The 26361-nt window shown below is 40.1% G+C and overlaps 1 protein-coding gene across 21 annotated transcripts in view; it reads right to left on the reverse strand.

The window, feature by feature from the left end:
- Positions 1-26361, reverse strand: part of LOC112454584 (ankyrin-3) — an 83071-nt gene that overhangs the window by 55301 nt on the left and 1409 nt on the right. For all 21 annotated transcript variants that reach the window (XR_003040765.1, XR_003040764.1, XR_003040763.1 and 18 more), the window contains exons 2-5: positions 24342-24733; positions 751-852; positions 531-663; positions 148-311 (exon numbers count right to left, since the gene is read on the reverse strand). Coding sequence is in view for 4 of the 21 variants with exons in the window: in XM_025016069.1 (XP_024871837.1) it covers positions 148-311; positions 531-663; positions 751-852; positions 24342-24560 (618 nt within the window). In the remaining 17 variants the exon portion in view is untranslated. The remainder of the gene's footprint in view (positions 1-147; positions 312-530; positions 664-750; positions 853-24341; positions 24734-26361) is intronic.

Raw genomic sequence — 26361 nt, forward strand, 5'->3', positions numbered from 1 at the left:
GTATTTATTAAAGCAGATTATTGAATAATAATTTAATTTGAAAAAATTAAAATAAAAAAGATATATAAATAAATATATTAAGTATTTAACAAATTTGACAACGACGAGAATTCGCCGAGAAATGATGGAACAGTGTTTCACACGAACCTCGGTGGCCAACGTTTGATTCGCACCCTTGCTGAGGAGGTACTTGACCACGGAATCATGATTCTCCTGGGCAGCCATGTACAGCGGCGTGAACCCATTTTGCGATTGTGCATTCACAGAAGCACCTCGTTGTACCAGCAATTGTACAACCTCCTCTTGTCCAGCTGAAAGAAGATATCGGTGTCACGCGAATTATTCGTCTCGTTTCGCGACGCGAGATATCAGAGACTTCGCAAGCCTCGCGAGAGAGGTAAATGTTTATTTAAAATTCGCGTCCTTGTCCTGTATGCATTTAACGAGCGACGAGGTCCATGCGAGAAGAGATAGGATGAGAGGGAGAAAGGGAGACACAGGCAGAGAGACGAGAATGTGTGCACGCTTACCAAGAGAAGCTATGTGCAATGCCGTGTTTCCCTTTTTGGTAGCGGCGTCCACAATTGCGCCGCGATTTAGGAGTTCTCTCACGATCTCCAAGTGGCCATCCTTAGCTGCCAGATGCAAAGCGTTTAAGCCATTCTGCAATATATAAAATTCATTATTATCGTTAAGGAACTTCTCGAGATTCAGATAACACACGCGGAAAACAGCAGATCAATGACTTACGGCGTTAGAAGCGTTGATATCAACTCCGGACTCCAGGTATTCCAAGACCTTCTCGAGTTGCCCAGCACGAGCTGCTCGTAAAAATGCAGTACTAGGATCGCTCTGAAAAAAAAAGATGAAATACATGCCACTTTATATGTAAATGATTCGAATGAAATTTAAGAAGCCTTCATGTCTCTCGCACTCGCATTCTTTATATTCGTATGCTTCTTTTTCTTCATTAAATCGGATAAATTTGAATACATATACGCTCGTTAAATAAATAAATTTAAATATTACAACCACACGTATCGAAGCGAATATCGGAATAAGTAATGCTCATTCAAGGTTCTCTTTTGCAACTTTCTCGATTCCTTTCTTTCTCTTTTCTCTCAAGACTCAAGTTCAGCGATCATCTTATTCTTCCTTTTTATCGTTAATTTCCCGAGAGTAGGACATAAAAATATATTCTGAAACTTACTTTTCATAAAAAAATATTTTACTTTCCACTGTTACTTTGTAAAAGGAAATTTAAGTTTGAAAACAAAATGTTACACTTCTGAATCTTCATAGATTTTTCAATCAAAATTTATGAGAGAAAATTGAATTGGATCCTAATAAGATTAGAAGCTTTTTTATTCGGTTCGTGAAAATCGTGTGTCGTAAACAACAGTGCAAATTTAAAGGCTCTACAGCGAATTAAAGTTTATCACGTTTCTTCAGATACTCTTGGCACATTTCTGCGACATAATTAGTCTACAGCGACATAATTAGATTACAGGAATGCAAGGACACAGGGTAGGTGTAGAGTTCTACGGGCAAATGCATTTCTAGGAATTAATTAGATATAATCTGCTATGAGAGGGAAAAAGAGGAAGAAAGAGATTATCCCACGTACATGTCGCATAAATACAGACGCATAAAACATAAAATGTCACAGTTAAAGATTTTTTCCAAGAACATATATAAACACGCTTCGAAAACGTATTCAAAAATTTTTTTAACAATAGAATTGTTGGAAAGATCTGATTAGTTAATTAACTCCTAGAAATGCGGCGAACGGTTCCGTGAATTTCTCACGGAAGAAGATTTCAAACGATTATTGCAATTGGTGCAACTAAAAAGTCTCATGGTTAAATCGTAAACTTCTCTTGACTAATGACTTTAGAATAGAATAATTTCTTGTGTACATTCTTTTTCTTTATCTATTTGTTCTCGATATTTTTAATACATGTAAAAAATAATTCGGTCGTAAACCGTGTCCCATTTTTGTTCTGATTTTCTTGTCAATCGTGTTTAATACAATCGACACTAATTCCGGGGAATAGATGGGCTGTGCTAACCGGTTTATTTCGGATCGCACAACGCGTGTTGGTAATTAGCTGCAGATTTAGAACGTGGGGCGCCGCGCGGTCTGTATAAGAGCTGACAGAAATCCAGCTCTCGCTGTCCGGCTTCTCTGGCTCCCACCCTTGAGTCGACCCCTTCTTTCCCGTATTCGAACCCTCGTATTCAAGATCACCAAGTGGATATACATATGTATACCAGTGCAGATACTCCCTATGTCGCCGCGACCTACAACTGATTCTACAGGATATTGCAGAGCCACCGGACGTGCCTTTTAACCGCAGCTTCTTTTCGACCACTTTAGTAGTCATTTAATACCCTTTCAATCCTATTGTACACTCTCGTAGCTACATCTTAAATTAAAATTCTACTTTAAATATCAATGCGAGTCGAAATTGACGGAAAAATATGATGCTGTCATTAATCTTCTCGCTCCTAAATCTTACTTCGCCAGAAGATCGTGGGCGCCTGAATGTTTTCGTTGAGGAAAGATTCCAAATTGACCAAAAAATTTATAATGAAAATAACATTCAACGGTTTTGAAAACATCCTGTATCAGCCGAGATATACTAGTCTGGCTAGTTCGCACGGGATGAAAGCCAAGTCAAACCCGAGTCAATGGACCTAAAGTAACCGCATGTTCTGCTCCCGCGGAGGACAATAAATATCGAGATTGTTACGATCTCCAACTAGACTATTGCGTAAATATCCTCGGGTGGTACGCCGAGACAGAAACTGCGTCAGTGTAACAAACGTAAATATTTGTAGCATGTAGCATGCAGTTGCAAAAGCCTCGCCATTGAAGCCATAAAATGCAGAGGACAAGAGTAATCTGCTGAAGTTTCGAAGTGATATACAGCTTTCTAGTATAAATCCGATCCTATTAATACTACCGAGAGATAATCCTTACATGTATAAATAATTTAAGTCTCTCTCGCGCGGTAAGGGTAAAAACTTTATTAAATATTTAAAAAAAAGGAGACATATTTTGGACAGTCTATAATTCGCATTGAAATTTTCAGAACATAATTTTATCTCTATTTTTACGTGCTACATATTTTGACATAGGTATACATATATTTTGTATACGTATATGCATTCTGATTCTTCGAATGTTTTTCGTAGCTTACGGGACATCTAAAGTTATAAATAGAACACGTCGCAAATTATGCAGACGAGCGGACCTTTGTGTTTCGTGGCCGTGATTAACCTCGGAAATATATACAATCTTGAGCATCGGATTGTTCGCGACCGTTACATAAAATATTGCGTGCAGAAACGACGCAAACCAGGCAAGTTCTGTGCGCGCGGTGGGAGTAGTAACGGTGAACCTATTGCAGCGTACCGCGAGACCGTAGGTGGTTTTGCCGAGACGCAAACGTTTTATCGTCATGCGCTCGAAGCACACGCCTGACGATAAATCGATAGTCAGTTCTTCGCTGCTCTTGTGCTTGTACACGACTTTTCTCATCGCTTTTTGCTAATGTCGAGTGTAATTTACGCGGGAAATAAAATTTTTTAGGTCCTCAAGGTAATTAAGAATCATTGTCTTAAATACCGATATTATTAAATAAAATTCCATTTGTTAATGCAACAATTTCGTGTTTCAAATGACAGGAGGAGAAAACGAGAAAACTGTGCACATTGTTTTATTTGTTAAAAAAAATTAATATTTAGAACAATCTTGTATTCTGTACTATATACTGCGTGTTTTTTGCCGTAGCAAAACTTGAGAAAAATTGTGACAACATTATTACATTTATTTAAAACTTATATTGTAAGTAAACGGTTGAAGAGAAATCTACCGTCGTGAAACGTTGATCTGAGATTTCGAGAGAACGAGGCGTAAAGGTAGTGTCGAGTTACGTCCGTTTAATTCCAGAGTATCTCATTTCGCTTACTCTACAAAAGCGATTTATTTGTCAAGGCTTTGATACGCCAGGCAGAAATTAGAGATGCAAATATAGTTGGCGTCGCGGCGGTCATTATCGCGTCTAATCGCATTGCGTAAAACTTGCTTACGGTAATGTATTCCAATAAATAAAACGAATGCTTCGACCTTTTTTACCGGCCAGATACGAGGCGCGAATCGACTGACTCGTGATCTGACGCGACGTGTCGCATCAACTTGCTGGCGAGTGACGCGACATTTTTCTGAATAGTCAACAGGCGTGGTATCTCTCGTATAAATAAACTTGTGTTGTATTCAGGCACCGCAAGACGTATACTTGATTCACGCCGGACAGAATGTTGAATGATAAATGCACAATACATGCTCCACCTTGGGCGCCTAGACGCATTATGAAAACATTTTCTAAATTGAGATCATAGAGAGCGAGAAAAGTAGAGAATAAGAAGAGCAGCTTCTTTTAAGTTTTGTATATTGAGTTCTATAAGCAACAAGTAATCGTTTTTAAAAAAGAAAGGATAAAAAAAGGAACAGAATGTTGAAAGTGCATTTTTCAAAGTCTGCTTTCGTAACGAAGCGTTACGTCACTACTCAAGATATTTATGTTAAACGCATCTCATCAGCAATACTAATTTCTTTATCGTATATTTAAGGAAAAAAAACATGTGATATTTATAGAACGACTCAGTAGCGCGATATATAAGACGGCGAACTTGTGACAAACTGTCTACAATGGAGAAAGCATCGGCTATATTTGATCCTCCTTGGTACGCAGAAGCTGACGAAAGTATTTACGAGTACACGCCGGTGTTGTGTACGCAAGGGAATCTGCTTCACGCAAGCAGCACCGGCGTGTCTTAAATAATTCAGCAGACCGTTAGTTCCTCATGTGAAAGAAAGATATCCCCTTCCGCGTCCGCTTTCTTACCGCTCTCTTTCTGTGTTCTCTCACTTTCTTTCAAAAGAGGGAAGAACTTCCACTCGGTCAGTTTCCATTGACGTAAGAAAATAAGGAAACGCCGCGGAGGAAAAGCTACACGGAAAAAAAGAATACTGTTACCGCAGAAAATGTAACTGCTACTACATATACTCTGATGCTGATCAAACATTGCTGCCATAATCAATTATTTGATATCACAACAAAATCTGTTTCGTTGACATATCTTAAATAAATATGTACGTAGAAATAGATGAATTTGCTGCCAAATGTATTGAATAATACATTTTGCTGTCGCAGTAAAACAATCTGTTATTATAAAACTGAAATAATTTGTAGATTCAGCAAATTATTTTCAGCAAACTTTTTGCAAACAGCAAAAGATTTTCTTTACAAACCTTAACGGAAATGATATGGATTTAAAAATTAATTGCATAGCATAGTCGAGAAAATCAACCGTTCGATCGAAAAGTTTCTTGATAACTCTTACTTTCTATTGAGTGTACATAGTCAGTCGTAAGAAAAGGGTAGCTTCCATTTATAGTGCGCGTAATGCGAATCGACACACTTTTCTTTAAAAGGTATAAATTAAAAGGAAACTTGTGCTCGCTCATCGACTCTCAGAAATCGAAAGCAATCTACTGTGATAAAACGTCTCGTAAATATCTCTGCTGTTAAATTCGCAATGTTTAGTCAATAACTACTTGCGGATAAATATTTAACAAAGTACAGTACGCTCGAAACTTCTCTCGTGTGCGCACGAACAGATACAGTTAAGGTATTTCTTTAGCTCCTCCTTCGAATTCGAGACGCGCGAATGCACTTAAGATGTTGCGTGCATGCCGAAAGTGCCTGAAGTGCTCTAAAGACGTCAATTGCACGTCAATTACGTAACACGATTGATAACTTTATTGTATTAAATAGATACGTATGTCGTGATCTTAGCAAACGTTCTTCGTATTTTTACTTTCAATTCTGAAATAGTGGTTTCTCACTAAAATCTACGTTCGATTATGTAACAGCAATTGTAAATATTAAGAAATGTTATTCAACTATAATAATTTCATTATTCAATTGTCACATAATTATGATTATTGAAAAGAGAATGAAATAATCATGGAATACGAGGAGTCAGAAGTCTTAACGCAAGAGCAACTTTCATTCCTTCTTTCTTGTAGGCGCCATAATTAAATGACAGTTTTTTGAAAGACAAATACATGTTATTTTCCATCGCGAATGACACACGTCTGCAGCTGCGGTTTTTCGGACCAGGCACGAGCGTCTCAGTGATCTCAGTTGCGGTTTTCTCGACGGTCCGGATTGGAGAACCCGAGGGAGAACCCGTTGCGGCCAACGGACTACACGCAAGTGTACTCACTTCACTTGCTGTCTGGGTAGCGACGCTTTAAGGGCTTCCGGGGCCCTTTAGGGAACACGAAAGGAGTCGCTAAACATAGAACACGGAGAGAGATCGAGAAGAGAGAGATCGCACGCTCCATCAATTTCCGTGGCGATATAACGCTTGTCCCCTTATTTCAAACGTTTAAAAAAGAACCCAACGCCTTGTGTCGGTATTATTTATAGTCGCATTTAACTAATGTAAAAGAGTTTCCTTCCCGCGTTGTGCAATGTTGAACATCTGAGGGACAGTAACGCGCGAAAAAGAATCGAAATATCGAAACCGCTATCATATACTTTAAACGAAACGAACAATGATCCCACACGCGAACCGGCTGAAACGAGGAAGGGCGGGGAATAATTCAATGGATAACTTGACCTGGGTCGTTAACCGAGTAACAGCGCGGTCGTGCACACAGGCTGTGACAAAGTTTAGAATTTACGTCGCGGCTAGCGTTACACGTCTCGTTGTACTGTCCGTTTCTTCTTTTCTAGAATGTCTTTGATATCACAGTAAAGTGTTTCCGACTCGCAATTACAGCTCCGATAGATTAGCGCTCGCTATCGATTTGCTAGAGCGGTGATAAGGCTTCTTTTCATCCTGGTCCTTTCGCGAATGACTTTGACGAAGAAAGAGCACATCGGCCGCAATGAGCGTAATGGCTATGCGGCCGCCTGCAATTTCTGGCGGTGCATCAAGCTAACTATAGCCACGCCATGTGCCAAACTAACGGCCGCAGACGTAGAATGCTTTCGAACGTAGCCGCGATAGTTTCGCGCTCTTGCGAGCAACAAAAGCAGGAATTGGTGCTCGCGATTGTCTATCTATGATAAAAGAGGTTCTACGTTTGGAAGCGGCGAGTCCGCGAATGCTATCGAGGGAAACTTGCGAAGATTGACAATCGCGGAGGGATGATTTCAGATACAGAAAATTAAATCAGGCACAGGCAAGTTCGCGCGGATAGAATCGAAACCCGTAGGCGAAATCATACAGTCCAATTCTCCGATAATAATTTCGGAATCGCGCCGTCACGGTCCGTCCTTTACCGTAGCCATGATAGTGCAGCGGCGAGGGCAACGACCTGACGCGCGGGGATCAACGGACCTCTCGTACAGGTATCACACTTTTTCCCTTTCACAAAGCATCCTTGCAACGGTCCCGGCGAACGCTACAAAAGCCTTTGGTTGAAAAACCGTGACTGCATTTAAGTTATCGCCGACGTATAAATAGTAGATCATTAACCCACGAACGTGGCCTCTTAATAAAGTATTGCAGAAAAAGGGAAGCTAAAAGAATAGAGATCCCGAGAAATTGAATTCTTCAACAGGGGATTTCTATAGAAAAAGAAGAAAATTGCCCGTGATTGTAGCAATCTCGTGGGAAAGAAATAATATCGCGAGGACCATAGAAGGCTCTTGCTCGAATGAAAAGTTAACAAAATAATAACATTTGAAAGGAGAGGAGAAAAATGCCTTTATCAAGATTACAAGAGACATCTCATAAAGCACGTTTAAGGATAACATTCGATTTAAACACAATTAATTTGTTAAAGCTTTTGTCGGAAGCAATAGACTAGTGCTGTTACGTCGTCAATATTAATTTGTACTTTAACAACGTCCAATTTCGTCGAAAAGCAGTCTTGCGTCTTGCTAACGAAGGCTGTTGAGTCTGCTCCCATCAAGACTTGTGATTAGTCAAAGGGAAGAGGTATCTAGAGGCAGTAACGACGATATGCTCCGCGCAAAGGACAGCAATTAGAGCCACGACAATGACAAAACGAGGCCGAGTTCATTGACTGACTAAAGATGCTGGCTCGAGCTTGATAGAGGAAGGATAATAAGAGGCGAAAGAAGCGAGAAGCGATCCGTCGTCGAGGGGAGAAAACGAGGAAAGGAAGAACGCGGAGCGTAGCGTAAGCGTCGAAGCGTAAAACCGGCCGAACAACGTGTTCGCGTTTTCCGATCAATGAAACATCACGCCGGTGGAATGCCGGCTCGGTTAATACCACGATAATGGAAAACGTCCGATGACGAGATATACAGGCGCAAAGGAACATTCTGTCTTTTTTTTTTTTAGATCGCGTGATCTAGGATAAATTTATACCTGACGTATGCTGTCTCCTCCCAGAACGTTGCCGCTCGTAATTGAAATTCCTGCACGACAGTTTACTGCATTACGTTAAGCGGGATGAATGCAAAGAAAGATTTATGAAATAAATCTGTGGCTCAATTCTGAAAGAGCCAATCCTAGACGATCATAAAAATACATGTCACTTTACGTAACCGTTTAATAATTTACCATATCAAAATCCGTAAAACTTCGCTGACGCGTTTAATTCCGGTTTTCTACAAGTCTCACTCGCGCACTATTCAAATAACTGCGTTTAAGCAATCATAAGAATTCTGAGTCTCGGGTTTTGATAAAAACTATTCTCCGATTTCCACAAATAGTCACTAATAATGCAAAAAACGACATTTCAGAATTAACTGAACAAGACGACAATGAAAAAATTCAACCTGCGTAGCAAATTATAATTTATCCTTTTCGCTGGACCGGCAGGGAATTTATCCAGGGATGTCATTAATCACGCGGTGATAAACAAACGAGAAATAAATTTCGCGAGATATTAATGATCTTGTGTGTGCTTCGTTATACCATCGCTCACGGATCTAGATGCCAGGTATGGAACTAATGCAAGCGGTGACTGACGTTAGGCGAGCGATCAGGTAATTAGTGGTTGCGGTAATAATGACGGAGTAGCGATATAACAATCTCGGCTAAGTAGTCTAGACTTAGCTAGCCGCGCGCTGCATTAAAAGCAGCGGTTATGCCGGATCAATCGGCGAGTACCTCGTAAATCGACGTGCAAAATCGATAATTGATCGACGATGGTATTAGGGTATCGTTTCAAACGCATTAGATACGGGCGATACGGCAGATTGCGATCAAACTGTTAATTAATTGCCAAGCAATAGAACCCGGCTTGCGTAAAAGAAAAGTTTTTCGCGTCGTTGTTTGTTGCACGCATTGCGCTGAAAGGTTAATTATGTAAGGTCACGAGAGAAAAATTTAATTATGTAGATACGATCGCGAATATTAGTTACGATTAGAAGAGCACAATCAGCATGCTTTTTCGAATTAAGTCTGAAGAGAGACGTCCTTCCGAGCCACGCTCTGGAATTGATGTCTCGACCCATCACCACCAATGATTAATGACAATTTGCACCGGTCACTGGCCGAGGGGGAATTTGAAGATGCCGATCGGATCGGCAACGCAATCTGTACATCGTTAAGCAACTCAGAAAGACGTTGAACCGTTAGAAAAGATGTCTCATCTTTTACCCGTGTATTCTAGCAGTGAATTTAAGTTACAGCGTAACGAAATGAGTACCGAGAACAATTAGCCCCGCGAGCAGCCGCGATTATTATCCTACAAGAAAATCTTTGTAAGAAAAGAAAAAGCGACGTCGTTCAGTGATCACGGTTATTGATAAAAACCGTTTTCCACTAACGTACATTTTTAAAGCCGGAAAGATTCAACGTTCGTTAAGAAAATAACGTTGTTCAGCAAACGCGTTCGCGTCGAAATCGCGAATGTGGCGTAAAATCGATTTTCATCGCAGCTCATCGCTTTTCTGTAACGGTGGAATCGATAAAAAAACCCGGCGTGTTCGTTTCAGGCCGATTTTCAGTTTCTTAGCAAGAAACCAGCAGGAAGTGCCCGTCGTGATCGATGTTGCTTACGAACTATCGTTCCCTATCGCCAGGAATACCGGCAACACGCGTGGCCACCGTGCCGTTGGAGAACCGGTGGTCTACGTTTAGCCGAGACATCAACTCGCAACACGCACGCGGCACGCTGGACATAACAGTTAAAAATAACGTCAAGGTGCGAAACGCACGACGCCGGGGTTCCGGCCTGGATGGACAAAATCAGAATTCTCGGAGGTCCGTGCAGATACTCGAGTATACGCGGATCGTAAGACCACAGATTTAATCTGTGGTAAGTCACTGCCAAGCGCGTTAAGATTTTCGACGTGAAAAAATGTCTTGTTTGACACGCAGGACCGAATTTACAAGAATATTATTCAATCTTAGTGGGTCATTGAAATGTTTACGCTTGTGTGTGCCGAAAACACATAAGAAACTAAAATATACGAGATAACCAAAATGCTATTAGATTCTAAGTTGAGCGCAATATCCAGTTTTGTATCGCATGAAAATGCCAGAATTTTTGTACTAACGCACGACGAAACGAAATACATCTTGATAAATAATTAACGGTTTTTTGAGATACATTCCACGCTGAAAAAGATCAGAAATAATTAACAATCAAGACGTTTTGCAATAGCAAAAATGTCCGTATATCATATTTTTTTAGGACAAAAAATAATCAAAAACGCGTTAAAATTTGTTTCCGAAATTAATCTTAGACGTCACTACACGCGACGGTGCAGACATTTTGCATGGTCTTTGCATGGTCGGTTCCCTTAAAGACGCAAGAACTCCTTCCCCTCTTCCATATCCGTATCCTCAGCAGCTGCAATTAAATCTATCTGTTTTGCGCTGGGAATTCTTCTGCAACGCGGTTCCCGCGAGTCCTGCGGGGAAACGAAACTTCCCACGGGCAAGTTCAACATCTTGACTTTGTGATCGCGTCGCCGATAGAATTTCGTGACACTCGTTACGCTAATGCGCTTTATGAGCGCGATGTGCCAGCTGCCTACTTAGAGCACCATTCATGCACGAAGCGTCCTTGTGTTAAAAATATTATGTATAAAAAGAAAATCTCGTGATAAATAGTTCACGACGAATATAAAAGATATAACGCTTAAAGAAACTTAATAAAATAAAGACTGCTATGAGATATAATGGATACGCAAGAGCAATGCATTATGATAATTCCATTACACTATACCGTGATAAAATAATATTTGCCTTTTTTAACTCGAGAGTGTGGTAAAGTTAAATACAAGCCTTTTTACTCTGAGAACAATCGATACTCAAATCAGCATTATCTGGCTCACGAGATCTAATAACAGTCAGAGATAATTTGTGCATACGCCCATTAAAAAGTCTCTGACAATGAGATCTAAATAAAATTCAGACTGATTTAATCAAGAAATTATAAATTTTAGTTGGAAAATTTATAAAGATAAATTAGGAGGTTCGAGCCTCCGGCAAATTTCGTTTAAATGTTTCTCTAAAATCTTTTCCCAGTTCTTATTTTTTATTAAAGCCACGACTCTTATAATTGCAGTATTATACGCGACCGATGGAAAGACGTGTGATCAAAGTTAATTAAACTCATCAGTCAATCTTACACAGCATCGTTTCTCTCTTCCTCCTCTCTTTTCTCGGCGGATCAAAATTGCCCTCTCCCCCTCCCTCCTCCGCCTTTGCGTGTATTATGCATAAACCAGCCTTATATAATCGCCGTATATTACGGCCGGCAAATGACATCACGTCCAGCGTTACAAGCGTTGAGGTCATCAGGTGCCGCGACTCAGCCGATACTGGAGATTTTTTTACAGCCATCGTTGTCACGTATGTTCAAGATGACGGCGCGTATACGCAGGTAGATTACGTTTCTCAGCAAAGCGAATGTACTTAGCCTCGGTCTACGTCGAGGCTAAGCACAGAGCGTGATGATTGTATCACAGTTCGTTTTCATCGTGGACTCTTCTCATTGCATCTTCAAAAATAAACTAAAGGATATACGAAGATAGCAATAATATACCAAATTTAAATCAATGTTATACATTTTGTTGTATTGTATATCTTGTGATAAATTCATACGACATTTTCGACATTAGACATCGATTTGTGTGACATTTTGCAATAATATTGAAATACGATAATTAAGTTATTACTGCAAGATGGTAAAAATGAATAGTCAAACGTTTGACATACATTATACGGAATACTGAAAACAGTGAAATAATAAGTGATAGCACGATTGCTGAAATGACATTTGGCTCCACGTAACTCAAGTATCAAAATTCTGTTTACTCCCTTAAGCAGTTTTGGCCACGGGCCAGATATCAATAGAATGCGTTAGCCGCTTCGCGGCTGCAGGAAAAACATCGGATGATGCAGAGAAAAGTACGTACTTCGGCGTAGCAGCCATTAATCAAACGAGTTGACGTCCCGGTATCAAGTATGTAATCGGCAGAAATTTTCTTAACAGGTTTCTTTTAATCTAATCACGAATTGAATACTCTTTAATAAAAAAAAAGCTGAAGCATTCGTCTTAAAAAGTAGCGAAAACTTCATATTTTGTACGAATAATCTTTTGCTTATATTGCAACACTATTCGCATCTTGTAATACAATATTTGCTGGTAAACGTTATTGCGATTGTAGATATTAATAATGCAGTCATGCGAGAGCATGTTCAGGTTTAGAATAGGCAATATATGCCTCGTATATGCCTATTCATATCCTGTTTTACCTATTTATAGAAGCAAATGTTAACTTCTAACGTAAATACAAGACCACCACGTATTATTACCGGGATTTATGATTTAGAGGGGGGGATGATAAAAAATATGTATTTTATAAAATGTATAAAATCTATACTTTTATAAAAACTATGTATTTATTTTATTATACTACTGTATTAAATTATTAATAAAAACACACAATCATAAAAAACGTCATAAAAATTGGAGTAAAAATACGTTTGCCTCATTTCGCTTGTAATAATAATAATGGTTACATGTCGAATATAATTGTTATAATTGATAAAACAGAAATGACAATGTCGAGAGATTTAATCAAACAGGTATCCACTGCGTGTATAAGTCGTGTAATGTACATATTTGCAATGATCAAATTTAGGACACGAGACAACCGGTTGTCCGATCGGTATGTTGCCACGTCCCAATTTTCACTGCGTGCAAGGCGAATGCACATTCGTGACTCATCCATATCGTCATCGCAAAAAGTACACGGCTGCAGTGTTATAATGACCAAAACATGCTTCGGCGTGATGAAGCGACAAACATCCCACGAGAGAGAAGTGCCTTTCATGAACGTTACGTGAAAATATCTTCTGCTAGTCGAGTCTTACGGAAGTCCTTTAGTAACATCCGAGCTTTGAGGTCGCCTCTGAGGAACTAGAACGTTTAAAAATTAATACTTCAAGAACGTAACAGTTAATCGGCGATGACAGTCGTCGTTATTTTAAAACAAAGCAGATATTTGTAATATTAACAAAAAAAAACATTAAGTTCCGATTTTGTGTTGTCAAATATAATATGGATGCAAATGTAGCTTATTAATACACGCAAAAGAATCCTTCGACAATTTTATATTGTATTAATGTAATAATAATACGATTCCATTTAACTGTCCTCAACGAGATTTGATTAATTGCCGAGACAAGAATGTAGTTTGTCCCCGTGTTGTTATTAACTGCTCTTCGAGTTGTTAATGAACGATATGGCTATATATGCTAGTGTCAAATGGTTGAACCCTGAACCCGTTATTAAACCCTGTCAGGTTATATCAGATTCTAAGACAATCTCTAAGTGTATCTCCCGCGATCTTAAATTCTAAAGCGCCATTCGTTAATCAAGCGGTGAATCAAGCGTGGCGGAAATAGCTCCGAAGACGATGAAAACGCGCGTATAGTGATTTTAACGATGTAACGTTGCTGTTAATTAACGATAGATCGCAATTCTTCGCACCTCCTGTGTTTATCGCCGTATATATATAGATATGTAACGTATAATAACAGCAATCCATAATCGTTAAAATTAGGAAAGAGGGGGACTGCGTTTTCTTTTAATATCTTTCTCATCGCACAGGTTTCAAATATCAAATAAAAAACAATGGTTCGCTAAATCTTCAAACAAGCACAGAATATATATGATACAAATAAAACAAACGAGACGTCCTTTATAAAAAATCATCAGATGGGCTACGAAAGGTAGAGTCGTCGAAAATCGTATTATTTAGAACCGGGCGGATCCCCTTGTCTGCGCGCTCGGCTTGATATCCGTATATGTGTCACCCAACGTTATCCAGTAATCTCTTCAACGCCGCCAACACGTCCTTTTCATTGGGGCTTAATTAAATGTACGCTCGGTATGCCGACGGAGGAAACGAGGGCGGGAGGGCCTCTGACTTCTCCGACTGAACGGGGGGCAAATGGAGAGCGCGGCCGAAAGGGTCGAGGTCGTCGGTTACAGCAGCAGCGTGAACTGAATTTCAGGGCGCTGCGCCGTACAGATGCCTCTATTTAGAGTGCGATGTCTCCTCTTTCACACATTTTTTCGACGTCAAAAGATTTATTGCGAATTCCCTTTTAGCGAGTTCACTACCATCGTAGTGAACTCGACGAATATAAAGAGCAATAGATAGAGAAAACTAGCGCGCAAACCGTTTTGTAATTTTAATCTCAAATTTATTAAAGTAAATATCGTGGATATAAAGTACAAAAGTAAAATATAATAAATAATACTATCTGAACGATTCTGCGTGCCTGCGGAGATAAAAGTTTTAAAGAATTCAGGAAAAATGAAAAGTAAAATACTGTGAACAGAAATAAAATGTGAAACAGCGTTCTAATAATAGTGTAATATAAGATAAAGAAGTTTCCAGTAATATAGCTGTTTTGTGCAATACGCAGCACGTATGTCCTTACATTTTTATCGCGTAAATGCCGTAAATAGTCACTCTGGCAGTCCGCGTGGATCTAGACTACGTGAATGTCCCTGAACGATATGAGAAGGGGGAGATATCGAAATTGAAGACTACGAAGGGAATTAAAATAATTGCGTGCTTCCTGGCATCTGTGGCGACAAGGGAGAAAGAGGGAGGTAGAAAAAGGGAGGAAAATAGAGAGCGGAGAGCGCGGGGAAAAAAGCTATGCAGAAAAAGCGATCGCGGCAGGGCAGGGCACGGCGTAATACAGGTAGGTAGGTAGGTAATAGATACACGTAGATGTACATAGGTATATATGTGGGGCAGGCAAGATGGAGTCTCGGGAGGCACGGGTCGATATGAACGCGACAGCGCTATTGCAGCAAACCGCCCCCTGTTCGCCTCCGCGCGGTCCCTGCTCGCTTCTCTTACCACCTTCGCTCGGCTCTCTTTCCGCTATCAACCTCCCCCGTGTCACACCTCCCCGTTGCTATCAATGGTATCGCTATCGGCACCGTTTGCGCATAATCGACGCATGTGTCCGAGTTTTTTTTTTCTAAAAACGCACTTTTGCATAGCCGAGCGAAAGCAAGAGGATCGATTACAACCTAGAAACCGCGAAGGGAAAGCAGATTGCGATAGCAGTGCGTATAGATGACAACATGTTTAACTATTCGACAATAACATGTGCATTTCTAAAAAATCTTTTCCTTAATTCCTTTAAATATTGGATTAGAACTATTTATAAATATAAATAAGCTTATTGTTAGTCACACGTGGGGTCTGTTATCTATTGTGTAAATAATGCGATAATAATAATCGAATCGAATACGAAATAAGAAGTATATAACTGATAGTCATCGTCGCGTTAAATGTTTTTCGTGTCGAATTCAGTTCGATACGACCGTCAAGATCGTTTTAATCCGTTTGCAGAAGCCAGTGCAAGAAATGTCGATAATCCTGCCTCGAGCAAGAGGAGCTAGGTAAACATTTTTAATGAATTCTCAATGCGATTAGACGCTTAGTGCTTCATCATCGGATGACTCGATACTGCCTTGACGAGTCGAGATACAAAACTCGTTTTATATTAGCAGCTGACTTGTCGGCGTTCTAACACGAATGCATCGATCGCGCTTTTCATTGTATCCGACAACGATCGGATTGCGAGACTTCTCTCGTATCGCGAGGGACCAGCGCATAAATTAAAAGCCCCTTTCGTGATATTTCGTACTGGCGTTTTTCTCACATTCCCTGACCTTTCAATTTCTTCAGCGGTGACGTAATCTCGCCACGTGCGGGCGTGCGTGCCTAAACAAAAATAATCGTGATGCGATCCCGGACTGATATGTATAAGAATCGGCATTATATCCGCAATAATATCCGCGAGAATTCGTCGACCGTGATTAATTAACACTTCGGTCGCCATGATAAATACCGCAATAAATCCTATCTGCATTTCCATTTATACGCACATCTGTGAGGCAAATACTGACGTCGTTCACATACATGTGACATAACATGACAGTTAACATGTTAAATGTTCTACAATCAAATTCGAGTTCTGTCTATCACTCACTTATTTCTGCAATTACCCGTTTTCTTCGAGCAACAGTTTTTACTGATGTCACGGTTGAGATCAATTAATCCGATGTACATCAGGATGGCGCCAGCGCAATATGTTCCACGAAGTATTTCTATTTAATTGTAATTACATTTGATTTCGACAATTGATTGTCCCCTGCACGAATCGCATGTCACTATAATTGACAGATAACGGTTTAATTGTATCGAGCCACTTTGATTTTTTCAACCGTATTTTAACTCCGCCTGATACGAGAAAAAGTAAAATTCAATAATGTACTTTTTAGTATACTAAAAAACCTTAAAAATATAATATTCTTGTAAAATCATAAATCATAACTTTTGTTTTATGCTTCATCGATTCTCCGTATAATATTTTATTAGGTAAAATGGCAGGATAAAAAAGTATTAATTAAATATGTAAAATAAATAATGTATATTTAAGAAAAATAACTCTCAGAAAAATATCTATAGTTATATCAGGAAGAGCAGATTTAAATTCTCAAATTTGTGAAAACAAATTAAAATCATCCGAGAAAACTTCCATCGTGGATCGCCCTATTTATTTACATTATTACAGTGTAATTAGCGTACGACCTGATAATCTTAGCCGATTATAAATGCACTAACAGATGACCCAACCGCCTACTCAATAATCGATGCAGGTTGTTGCACTAGCCGTCCGTATTCTGATCTACGATATACTCTACAAACATTTTTTAGCCAAAAAAACGCAATAACAATTTTTACTTCATTGCATATATTGCGTATATCAATACATACATAATTAAAATATATTTCAGGTATTAAAGGTTCGAATAATAATTTATAATAATGAATAATGGGGTCTTTCTCAATGAAGAAATCAGATATTACGTTTACAAGGACGTTTTCCATCACGCATATATCGCGCAATATTTTCAAAGTAGGTTAATATCGATTATATAGGATACCCAGCGCAAAAGCGAGTGTTATAAAATGTCACACAAGAATTAGGGCAACAACAAAAACGCTACATAGTCGACTCTGTGTTGGATGGTACGTTCATCCGGATAATTCTTTTGTTTGAGCGCTGAAGCTAACATGTATGTATGTATGTACACTCAAATAATCGAGAACGAAAACGTCGATTCACTCAATCAAAGCCGGGTACGTAAATGCGACTGATCGCATTACGTTTTTCTAAAAGGCGCGAAATCTTTATAATATTCAAACTCAAACTTGGTTAATCAAAATTTTAAAAATAAAGCTGGTATATTAATAAAATAATTCCTGAAAATAATTCCCTAAAAATAATTGATTTATATTTCTCTTCCATATATAGATTTGTCTTTTTTAACATGCGCAAAAATTATTTCGCATTAACGATCGCGTAAAATTGGCGCATAATTGTAATCACGTAAAAAGAAGAATGAGCCGACATTTTAATTCCCGAAAGTGGCAAGTTACATTAAATTATATTTCGCTCACTCATCCTCGAGTTTTCTGCGTGTGGACGATAGGGAGACAGAAAAAGGATAAGGATTTTAAAATCGTTGGGGTAAACGTACCTTTCCCTCTTACAGACAAATTAAAGAACGTTCGGCTGGCGCGAACCCTTTTCGATCACGAGAGCGCGGTGAGGCACTCCGCTCCCCAACTCGAAAGAACGGAGAAAGCGAAGAGGGAGAAAGTATCGGCGACGCGAGGAGGGTTGCAACCCCTCTGTTAAGTTTACACAGCTCGCTACTTATCGCGTGTATGTTTAAAGAAGTGTGCAGCAGCCAAAACGCGCATTTTCGAGTTATCGCGCTTCGTCGACTGCTTCGCCAGACAATACTTTGAAGTCTATTAGGATCTCTAATTCATTGAAGACGCGATTAGGCAAAGCTTAAATGCTCAAATGCATCGATAAAAAGCGAATATGCATGAGTGTGGGTGTTTATTAGACAAAAGTATTTTATTAAATATCTTACATTAACAAAGCATTTAAATTTGCCTTTCGTGAATTCCTAGAATTTGCAATCTCTTAAAAAAAAGCGAAAGTTTTATTGTTCCGTTTTCTCAATCTTTTGTTTAAACTTTCCTTAATTTTAAGTATTGTGTTTAGTGTTGTTAATAGAAGATCTAATTCTGATCGTACATACATAGTTGATTACATTACATCCCTTACATTCTTTGTGACGTGTCTTAAGCATATGTTAACCACATGTGTCACGCGTGTTTTTAAACCAGATCCTAATTTAAATTATTATGAGTATCTTCTTATACTTTCTGAAATAAGATTACTACGTTACTAAATATTCATTCTGACTGGCAGAAAGATTTATATAATATAAGTCAAATTTAGCGTTTAAATATATCATCTGTTTCTTTGAAGCCAACATGATTTAATAATTAAATATGATCCATGGTGAAAGGTCTCCCTCTATCTCGCATCGTTGTTAGTAACGAATAATTCCGTCCACTTTCGCTGCTGTTAACGACAATAGCATTTTACGAGACGTTATTAAAGTGGGTCAATCACGACCGCTTCCGACGTTGCGTTTAATGTTTAAGTACTTGTCAAGGGCAGAATGCCAAATTTCTACGGAAGCCCTTGTCAACTTGAAATGAATACTCGCTGTAGGATAGAGTGGCAATTAATTTAACGCACTTTTTGCAGGATGCTTTAAATAAATATTATTTTTACTAAATCACAAGCTTGAAAAGAATCAGGAAAAAAAACTAATATGTTGTAATATCTTTTTTATTTAAAAATATTTTCTCAATTCCGCGATTTGCATTATTTTTGTATATTTTAGACATAAAAAGGCATTCCTTCCTTGCCATTAATTATCTTCACATATGTTATATGTTATTGATAAGCATAGCACTAATTTTTTTTTAGAATCAATAATGTTCCAAACTTAAATTATCTTTTTTTTTTAGAATACAATATGAACATCATTTCTGTAATCTTCATATAAAAAAAAAACACATTACAAGCAGTTCCAGTTTAATGTTATTCTATCACAATAAATCGCTTTCAGACCCGTGTGCGCCAGCTGATGAACTTGATGACTCGATGATTTTGAGTTAAAACGCGTTGAAGCAAAATTTCACAGCGATGCACCGTGGACCGTCTATCTAGCGTAAAGCGTGAAGCCGCCTCACATTCCGCAACGTTGCAGCAGCGTTACCGGCGCGAAAACGTTTATTTTCAGTCTACCTTTGCAACCGTTGCGGAAGGGACGCGACACGTACATGTGTACACCGCCTGCGGTTTCGCAACGCGGTCTCATCCGGCGAGGAATCGACGAATGGAAAATAACGCGTTCCGCGTATGCACGCGTACAGCTTCAACCGTAAAAATGGCACGGTGCGATGGACTCTCGCTGATCGATACACGGGATACTATTAAAAATCGTTACGGTTGCCGCTGGGCTTCGGTATCGCCTGAATTGTTTATTCGATTGCGTCGTGAATAATGCAAATGTCGTTTTATTAATATCATTATTAAAGCGCGAGATACTCCCAACGATCGCTGTGCAGATCGTGGGAGTTTACGTGGAAACACCAATTTTAGCAGACGTTTCCTCAAAATACCCATTGACAGTCACTAGAAGAACTTTGATGTATTCTTTAATTTTAACTCAATTATATGTCCTTTAATTTTGTGGAATACTCCAAACTCCAAACTATACTCTCGTTATAATTTTATATCTTGTTTGCATTCCCTGCAGTGTGTATTTTTAGGAGACTCGTTCCAGGATAAATAAATTCATATGTTTTTAATCTTATATAGCAATTATTTCAAATCAGATGTAAGATCGTGTCGTAATCTTCAATAATTTACTCGAATACTTTAAGCATTTGTGCCCACGATATTTCACAGAAGAGGAATGACATACCGTAGAAAACGTACGTGCGGCGTGATGTTATTGCATGTACCGTCTTATTACGGGCAATCAGATGTAACTCGCGCGTCAACCTGATTGACAACCTAGTCGTCCCCTAAAAGCGCATCACGGAAACGACAGTCTGGCTGCTGTTGAACACAAGGAATTGCCGGACGTGGTCTAAAACCCCCCCTTAATGCGTCGCGACTGACCCAGATTCGTGATCGCTGCAGCACCACCTTCGTGTCTTTTTGTCTGCGCACGCCGACATCCTGAAGGACGGATATGGTTTCAAATCCGACCGGCAAACCGGCAGTGCCGTTTTCTAATCCGATTAGTTCGAACCCCCGCAATGAGTCCCCCGCAGTTCTCTCGATTTCAATGACGGATTCTCTAGCGTGCAAGAACCTTTGGAGAGTGGACTCTAAATTTAAAGATAGAAAGAAGAACTAGAGGAGGAGTGCCTTGGTGTGTCTAATTGTTTAAAATACAGTCACATTACGAAGAGACCCTTCTTCTCCGTCGTTTGTAACATAAATTTAATACTCCGGAATTTTTCAATTCGCGAATTTTAAGACCTCTTGTACAATCGCCTCATGGACGAGAGATATTGACGATAAACCGTGGCAGCCTTGATTTACATGGGGAATAGGGCACGCAATCTCGCGACTACCAATCTTTTAGCTGTACCAGTCGTTGCGCCTTGGTCAATTAATCAATTCACTATCTAACAACATGACTCAACAGCGAACGTAGTTCGACGGAAACGTATTTTTATCTATGATGGCGGAGAAATATATACGCGCTCGGATCTCTCTTCGGGATTGGTTAGCCGTGGCCTCGAGACATTGTTCAAGGTTCTTTGGCGAAGGTCCACGGTGAAATTATGACGTAATCCCAGAGTCCAGAATGTGTACATAGAGAGCGGCTAACTGTTGGCGCATGCCGGACAGCCGGATCGAAACGCGAGTCAATGGAATCGTCGCGTGTAGTAGGTACGACGAACTGCGCGTTGAACACTTTCTCGATAAGCGACGCTGCATATGCAATCGGTTATATTGTTTATCGTTCTGTGTCTCAATGCCGCGCCTCAGTCGCAGCGATAAGTTGAACATGAATTTTAATTGTGCTAATATGAATCTCAAACAATTCTAGTTTTATTAGCATTATCTTTATCTTTCTTTATCATTATAGGACATATATCTTTATTGTAAAAATAATTAATAAAGACTTTATTCATTTTATTATGAGAAAACGTTGCTTTTTTACCCTACATTATTACCTTTCTAATTACCCATAGGTACATAATCGTACTAGATGCCGCACCCTGTATACGAGATAGCGTCAGACCTATATACATTCTATATTTCCACGTTTAACGATCTAATTCGCGAATTGATCTCTGAGATTCTGCAAAGAGAAATGATGATACGTTTGTTAAACTGAAGAGTCAGCGACGTTCATAGCGTATGACATCACAACATTAGGCAGGATGAAATAATTGGTCACCGAGTTACGCGCGGTGGACACCGCTCGTTACGACACATTTTTAGAGAATAAAGCAACGACTGTTTCAGCAGAGAAATACTCATTAATTAGCGTAAGAGCCTTGACTTTTGTCGCAGCACAGCGACGAAAATATACATATACCTAATAAACTTGAAAGTATCATAAATTTCTCTTTTTATCAGCTAATTCTACCCACATCGATGAAATATATGGATACATACATATATATTCTTTAAAGATCTACTATAATAACTTATGCACTACGTTCAGACACGCGCGACACAAAATTGCAAACGCACAACTAAAAATTTCTTAAAATCATAAATATAATCACGAATGAGATTATAAATGTAGGATAAAGACAGGGTTGTGGGAAATATTTATTTTTAATATCTAAGAAGATGTGCATTTAAATACTCACAGATGTATCTGCTGCAAAAGGTATTTAAGCAATAAATGCAAATATTCAAAGATGCGGAGATGAGACGGAGTAGAAAATTTAATTATTAAATTTTTTTATTTCTCTACGAAAAAGATGAATTAAGGCAAATCTTTCACTTGAGATTAAAATGAGAAATTAAAGACGTGAATTAAAAATGGAATCGTTTTCTGACTCACAGTTTATTTTGATCTATGTCACAACCGGTTTCTCGCATGTCGTCTTCAGGTAAGAAGCTTACCTTGTCCAAATTCTACCGTCTTAACAACTTGCTCTCGGCTCTCTTTAGAACGAAACAAAGTACTTCAGTCTTATACTACCCCTCGTGTTTCAAACTACCGAGACACACCATTCAAATACTTAATGCTTTTGTACTTTACTATTTTTGTACTTAACGACATAACAACAAACACGTATGTGTTCCGGAAAAAACTGCAATTAACGAAGCGGTCTAACATTCTCTACCTGGCGACCTTTCTGTTTCCCGTGGAATCGCGCGCGCCCACTCGATGTGGGACTTTTTTCTCTATCCCGGAGAGGAACGTTCAGGATCTGCGGTACCGTGAACACGGGCACGTGTACGTCCCCTACCTAGCGGTGCGCTGCTACCTTCGCAGCAGCCTACGTCCTGGAGTAACCGTGACCTTTAGGCCGCAACAATCGGCCGGCCACTTCGTCTTAATGATCGCTTTGCATGCTAACGCGGTCGACGTAACGATCTACGACAAAGGCGGTCGCCCTGTTGACGCCTTCTCAGATGTTCAACAAATAGAGCTCCGTAAGCACCGCGTGTTCTATGAATGGGAACCTTGGCGAACAGCATCGCCTTGTCCAGTTCAAGTTACGAAACACTCGGCAAAATATATTTCGAAACTACAGATGCTTTAATATTAGCTTGTTTATCGCGACATGACTGGATGACCGGATACATCCGCTTTGGATTTCTGAAAAAAAGTAATGCAAGAGCAGAAAAAGATAAATAAAAATTTGTTCATGCAGAAAATTTTTTGTCAAAGAAACTAAACGTGGCGCGTGAGAGAAGAGAGTGTCAAATGGGAGAGTACAGCTGTACCGAACCCTCCTCTCGCACTTTACCCACGCAATCGAAACTGCGAGCTGACATGCGGCAAAACGGTTGAATACGAGCCCGTATATGCTATTAGATGCCATGTATATACGAAGCCTATTATTTGCGATAATGCCACCCACTTCCCTCGTGGCCAAAAATACATATGTTCGTGACAAACTAATCCGAACGCACCATGCAGTACCTCGAAAACTCTCGAGTATTACGTGACACAGCAAATTTTTTAAACATGATTACATGGGTATTCCTGTATATAATTATGTGGTTTTAATTACTACAATATTGCGATATATATGGAGAGAAATATTTCTATCATAATAAAATATTATTTTCGATTCAATATACATGTTATAACATCGCATTGCAAAGAACATTAATCTTTCGCAGCATATAAACTAGTAAAATTGCTAGTTCCGACATCAACGGTATGTTTCCTGATATAAAACTGAAACACTGAGAATGATATAAACTTAAACAGCTTTCCTACTTTTACTTCGCAGATTTGAGAAATGATTTTCGACATTTTTGTCAAGAGTAAATAGAAAATTTTAAGAATTACTTTTGTTCTACCTTCCTCTCTTCGTTGCCTGCATTTAGATAAAACAAACTTACAATTAGATAGAACTTTAGATAAAATAAATTATACTTAGTGACGAAGAAAGAAATGAAATGGATAACTCGAAGGAACAAATTAACTATTTTTTTGCATCGCATTGCATTTAAACCTCAATTAAATCTTCTTTCTTTACTCACGTCGTTAATATGTCGTAGATAAAACTAAAAAAGAGCTCAAATCAAGCTCGTTCAAATTACATCGGTATCTAAGATTTCCAGATCCATATCACTCTCGGTGCTTCCCCCCCCCCCCTCAACAAAAAGCTCATCAATCTTACCTGTTTTCCGGTGCGTGGCAGAGTCTCCACGTTAGTACCGCCGACTACGGGGGCCTTTTCCGGTCCGCCGTTCTGCTGGCTGACGTTTATGTTGGCGTTAACATTGGCGTTAACGTTGTTGGCGTTGTCGGTGACGTTCGTGTTCATATTCGTCCCGGTGGTAACGTCGTCGGCGCCGCCACCGCCACCGCCACCGCGCTTTCCGTCCTCGCCCGTCATCCTTCGCTCAGTCGCTCACCGTCGATTCACCCCCTCGTTGTCTCACACCCTCTTCAACCACGCCACCGCCGCCGCCGCACCGCCGCCACCGCCGTCGTCCTCACCGGACCCGTTCCGCTTACACTTCCGCTCGTTAATTCCCAACCTCGATCCACGGCTCGGAATCCCGATATCTGTGCGGCCGATCGAGAACCGATCAGAGAAGGATCGAAGCGCGAGCTTCGAGTGACGAACGTGACGCCTAACCGATAACGCGTAATTTATTTCAGTCCCTCGATGTAGGGGTTGTAGGGCTTCCGTTCCCCCCCCCCCCCCGGAGAAGCGGAATCCGGACTATTAATAGCCGAAACTTGGCTTTTATTAGATTGGAATGGAACACATGGAAAGCTCGAGTTTGCGATGTTTCGCATTAAAATGGATCGCTCGGGGTAACTTGAGCCTTACTTCAAACACAATCTTAACTTTAAAGTAGATCTGAAATTACGGACTCGATCCACATCGCGATTCCGCACGCCTCTCGCTGGGGCGATTAAAAATTAAATTCCCGTGGGCGATGAAATAAAATAGTCGAGCATACACGGTGTGTTACGGGAGGTTCCATCGGGCCGAATTACTTTGGTTGTTCTTCGAGGAACGCTATTTTTAGTCGGCACGAAACGATACGGGTGGTATAACCGTACATGACGAAACGGTTCACAAGCACATTGTGAGCACCATCCTCCCATTCGCTATTCCACCGAGGAGGAAGAAGACCGAGCCTCGCCCGAAGTGCAATTCTTACCGCTAACATCGCCAAACAACACGAAGATACGAAATTATCATCTCAAAGATGCGGAACGTCTTTCAGACCTTTCGACCGCCACCCTGGCACGTTCATGTTGCTCGGGATCTATACTTTCGTTCAGAACACACGCCACGATTTTTTTCGCAAGTGAGCCGCCAATAACCATCGTCCAACTGGTCTAACATAACAATCGTAAAAGCAAAGATCGGGCTTTCCGAGTTTTTTCTTTTTTTTTTTTACAAGAACGCGGGATACCTTTGGTCAGGATCGCGGGCTCTCTGACGAGGGCCAAGGGACGAACGAGGTCCTAACGTCATAATACCGACGCGAAACGCGGCTCCGCGCGTCGTCAGCGTCCGTCGTCGCGATCACGCGACGACACCGGAGCGAAATAACGGGGCCCCGTAGCTGGCAGAGGAATCGCGGAAAACCCTCGCGCGGAAACGCAACGCGAGCGGTAAGCCCGCACCACGGTCGACGGTATATAGAACCACCGGGAAAATCGATTCGAGCGTGTCCGTTCGAGCGCTGCGCGCCTCTCCGAGCCGCGGCGATAAAAGCGGCCGTCGCGTCGTCCCGGCTGCCGCGACGTTCACGGGTGCTCGAGCACTCGAGAGGACGAGTCTCTCGGCGTCTCGCGAGGCGCAGACTATCCGAAATTCAAAATAGCGCATGTTTTTCTCTTTCCTGCTTTTTTTTCGCTTTCGTCTGCGCGTCGGTTTAACCCAGCCGCGCATTCGATATACGTTCCGCTCCAAACGGTCGCCCATATGTTTTAGTCATTTTTATATTCACAATTTCTCTGCGCTTAAATAACAGTTTAAAAACGGAATTGAAATGGACCCAAAGAGAGAGAAAGAGAGAGAAAGAGAGAGAGAGAGAGGGGGGGAGAGAAAGGAGGGTCAATTAATATTAGAATATTAAATATAATATACTAATATATATTTTAATTATTAATATATTGATGTAGAATATTGAAATATTATTCGAGAGTATCCGAAATAATATATCCGCATT

The sequence above is a fragment of the Temnothorax curvispinosus genome, unplaced genomic scaffold, assembly GCF_003070985.1.
Source record: "Temnothorax curvispinosus isolate PA1 unplaced genomic scaffold, ASM307098v1 QBEX01005133.1, whole genome shotgun sequence".
Taxonomy (NCBI): domain Eukaryota; kingdom Metazoa; phylum Arthropoda; class Insecta; order Hymenoptera; family Formicidae; genus Temnothorax; species Temnothorax curvispinosus.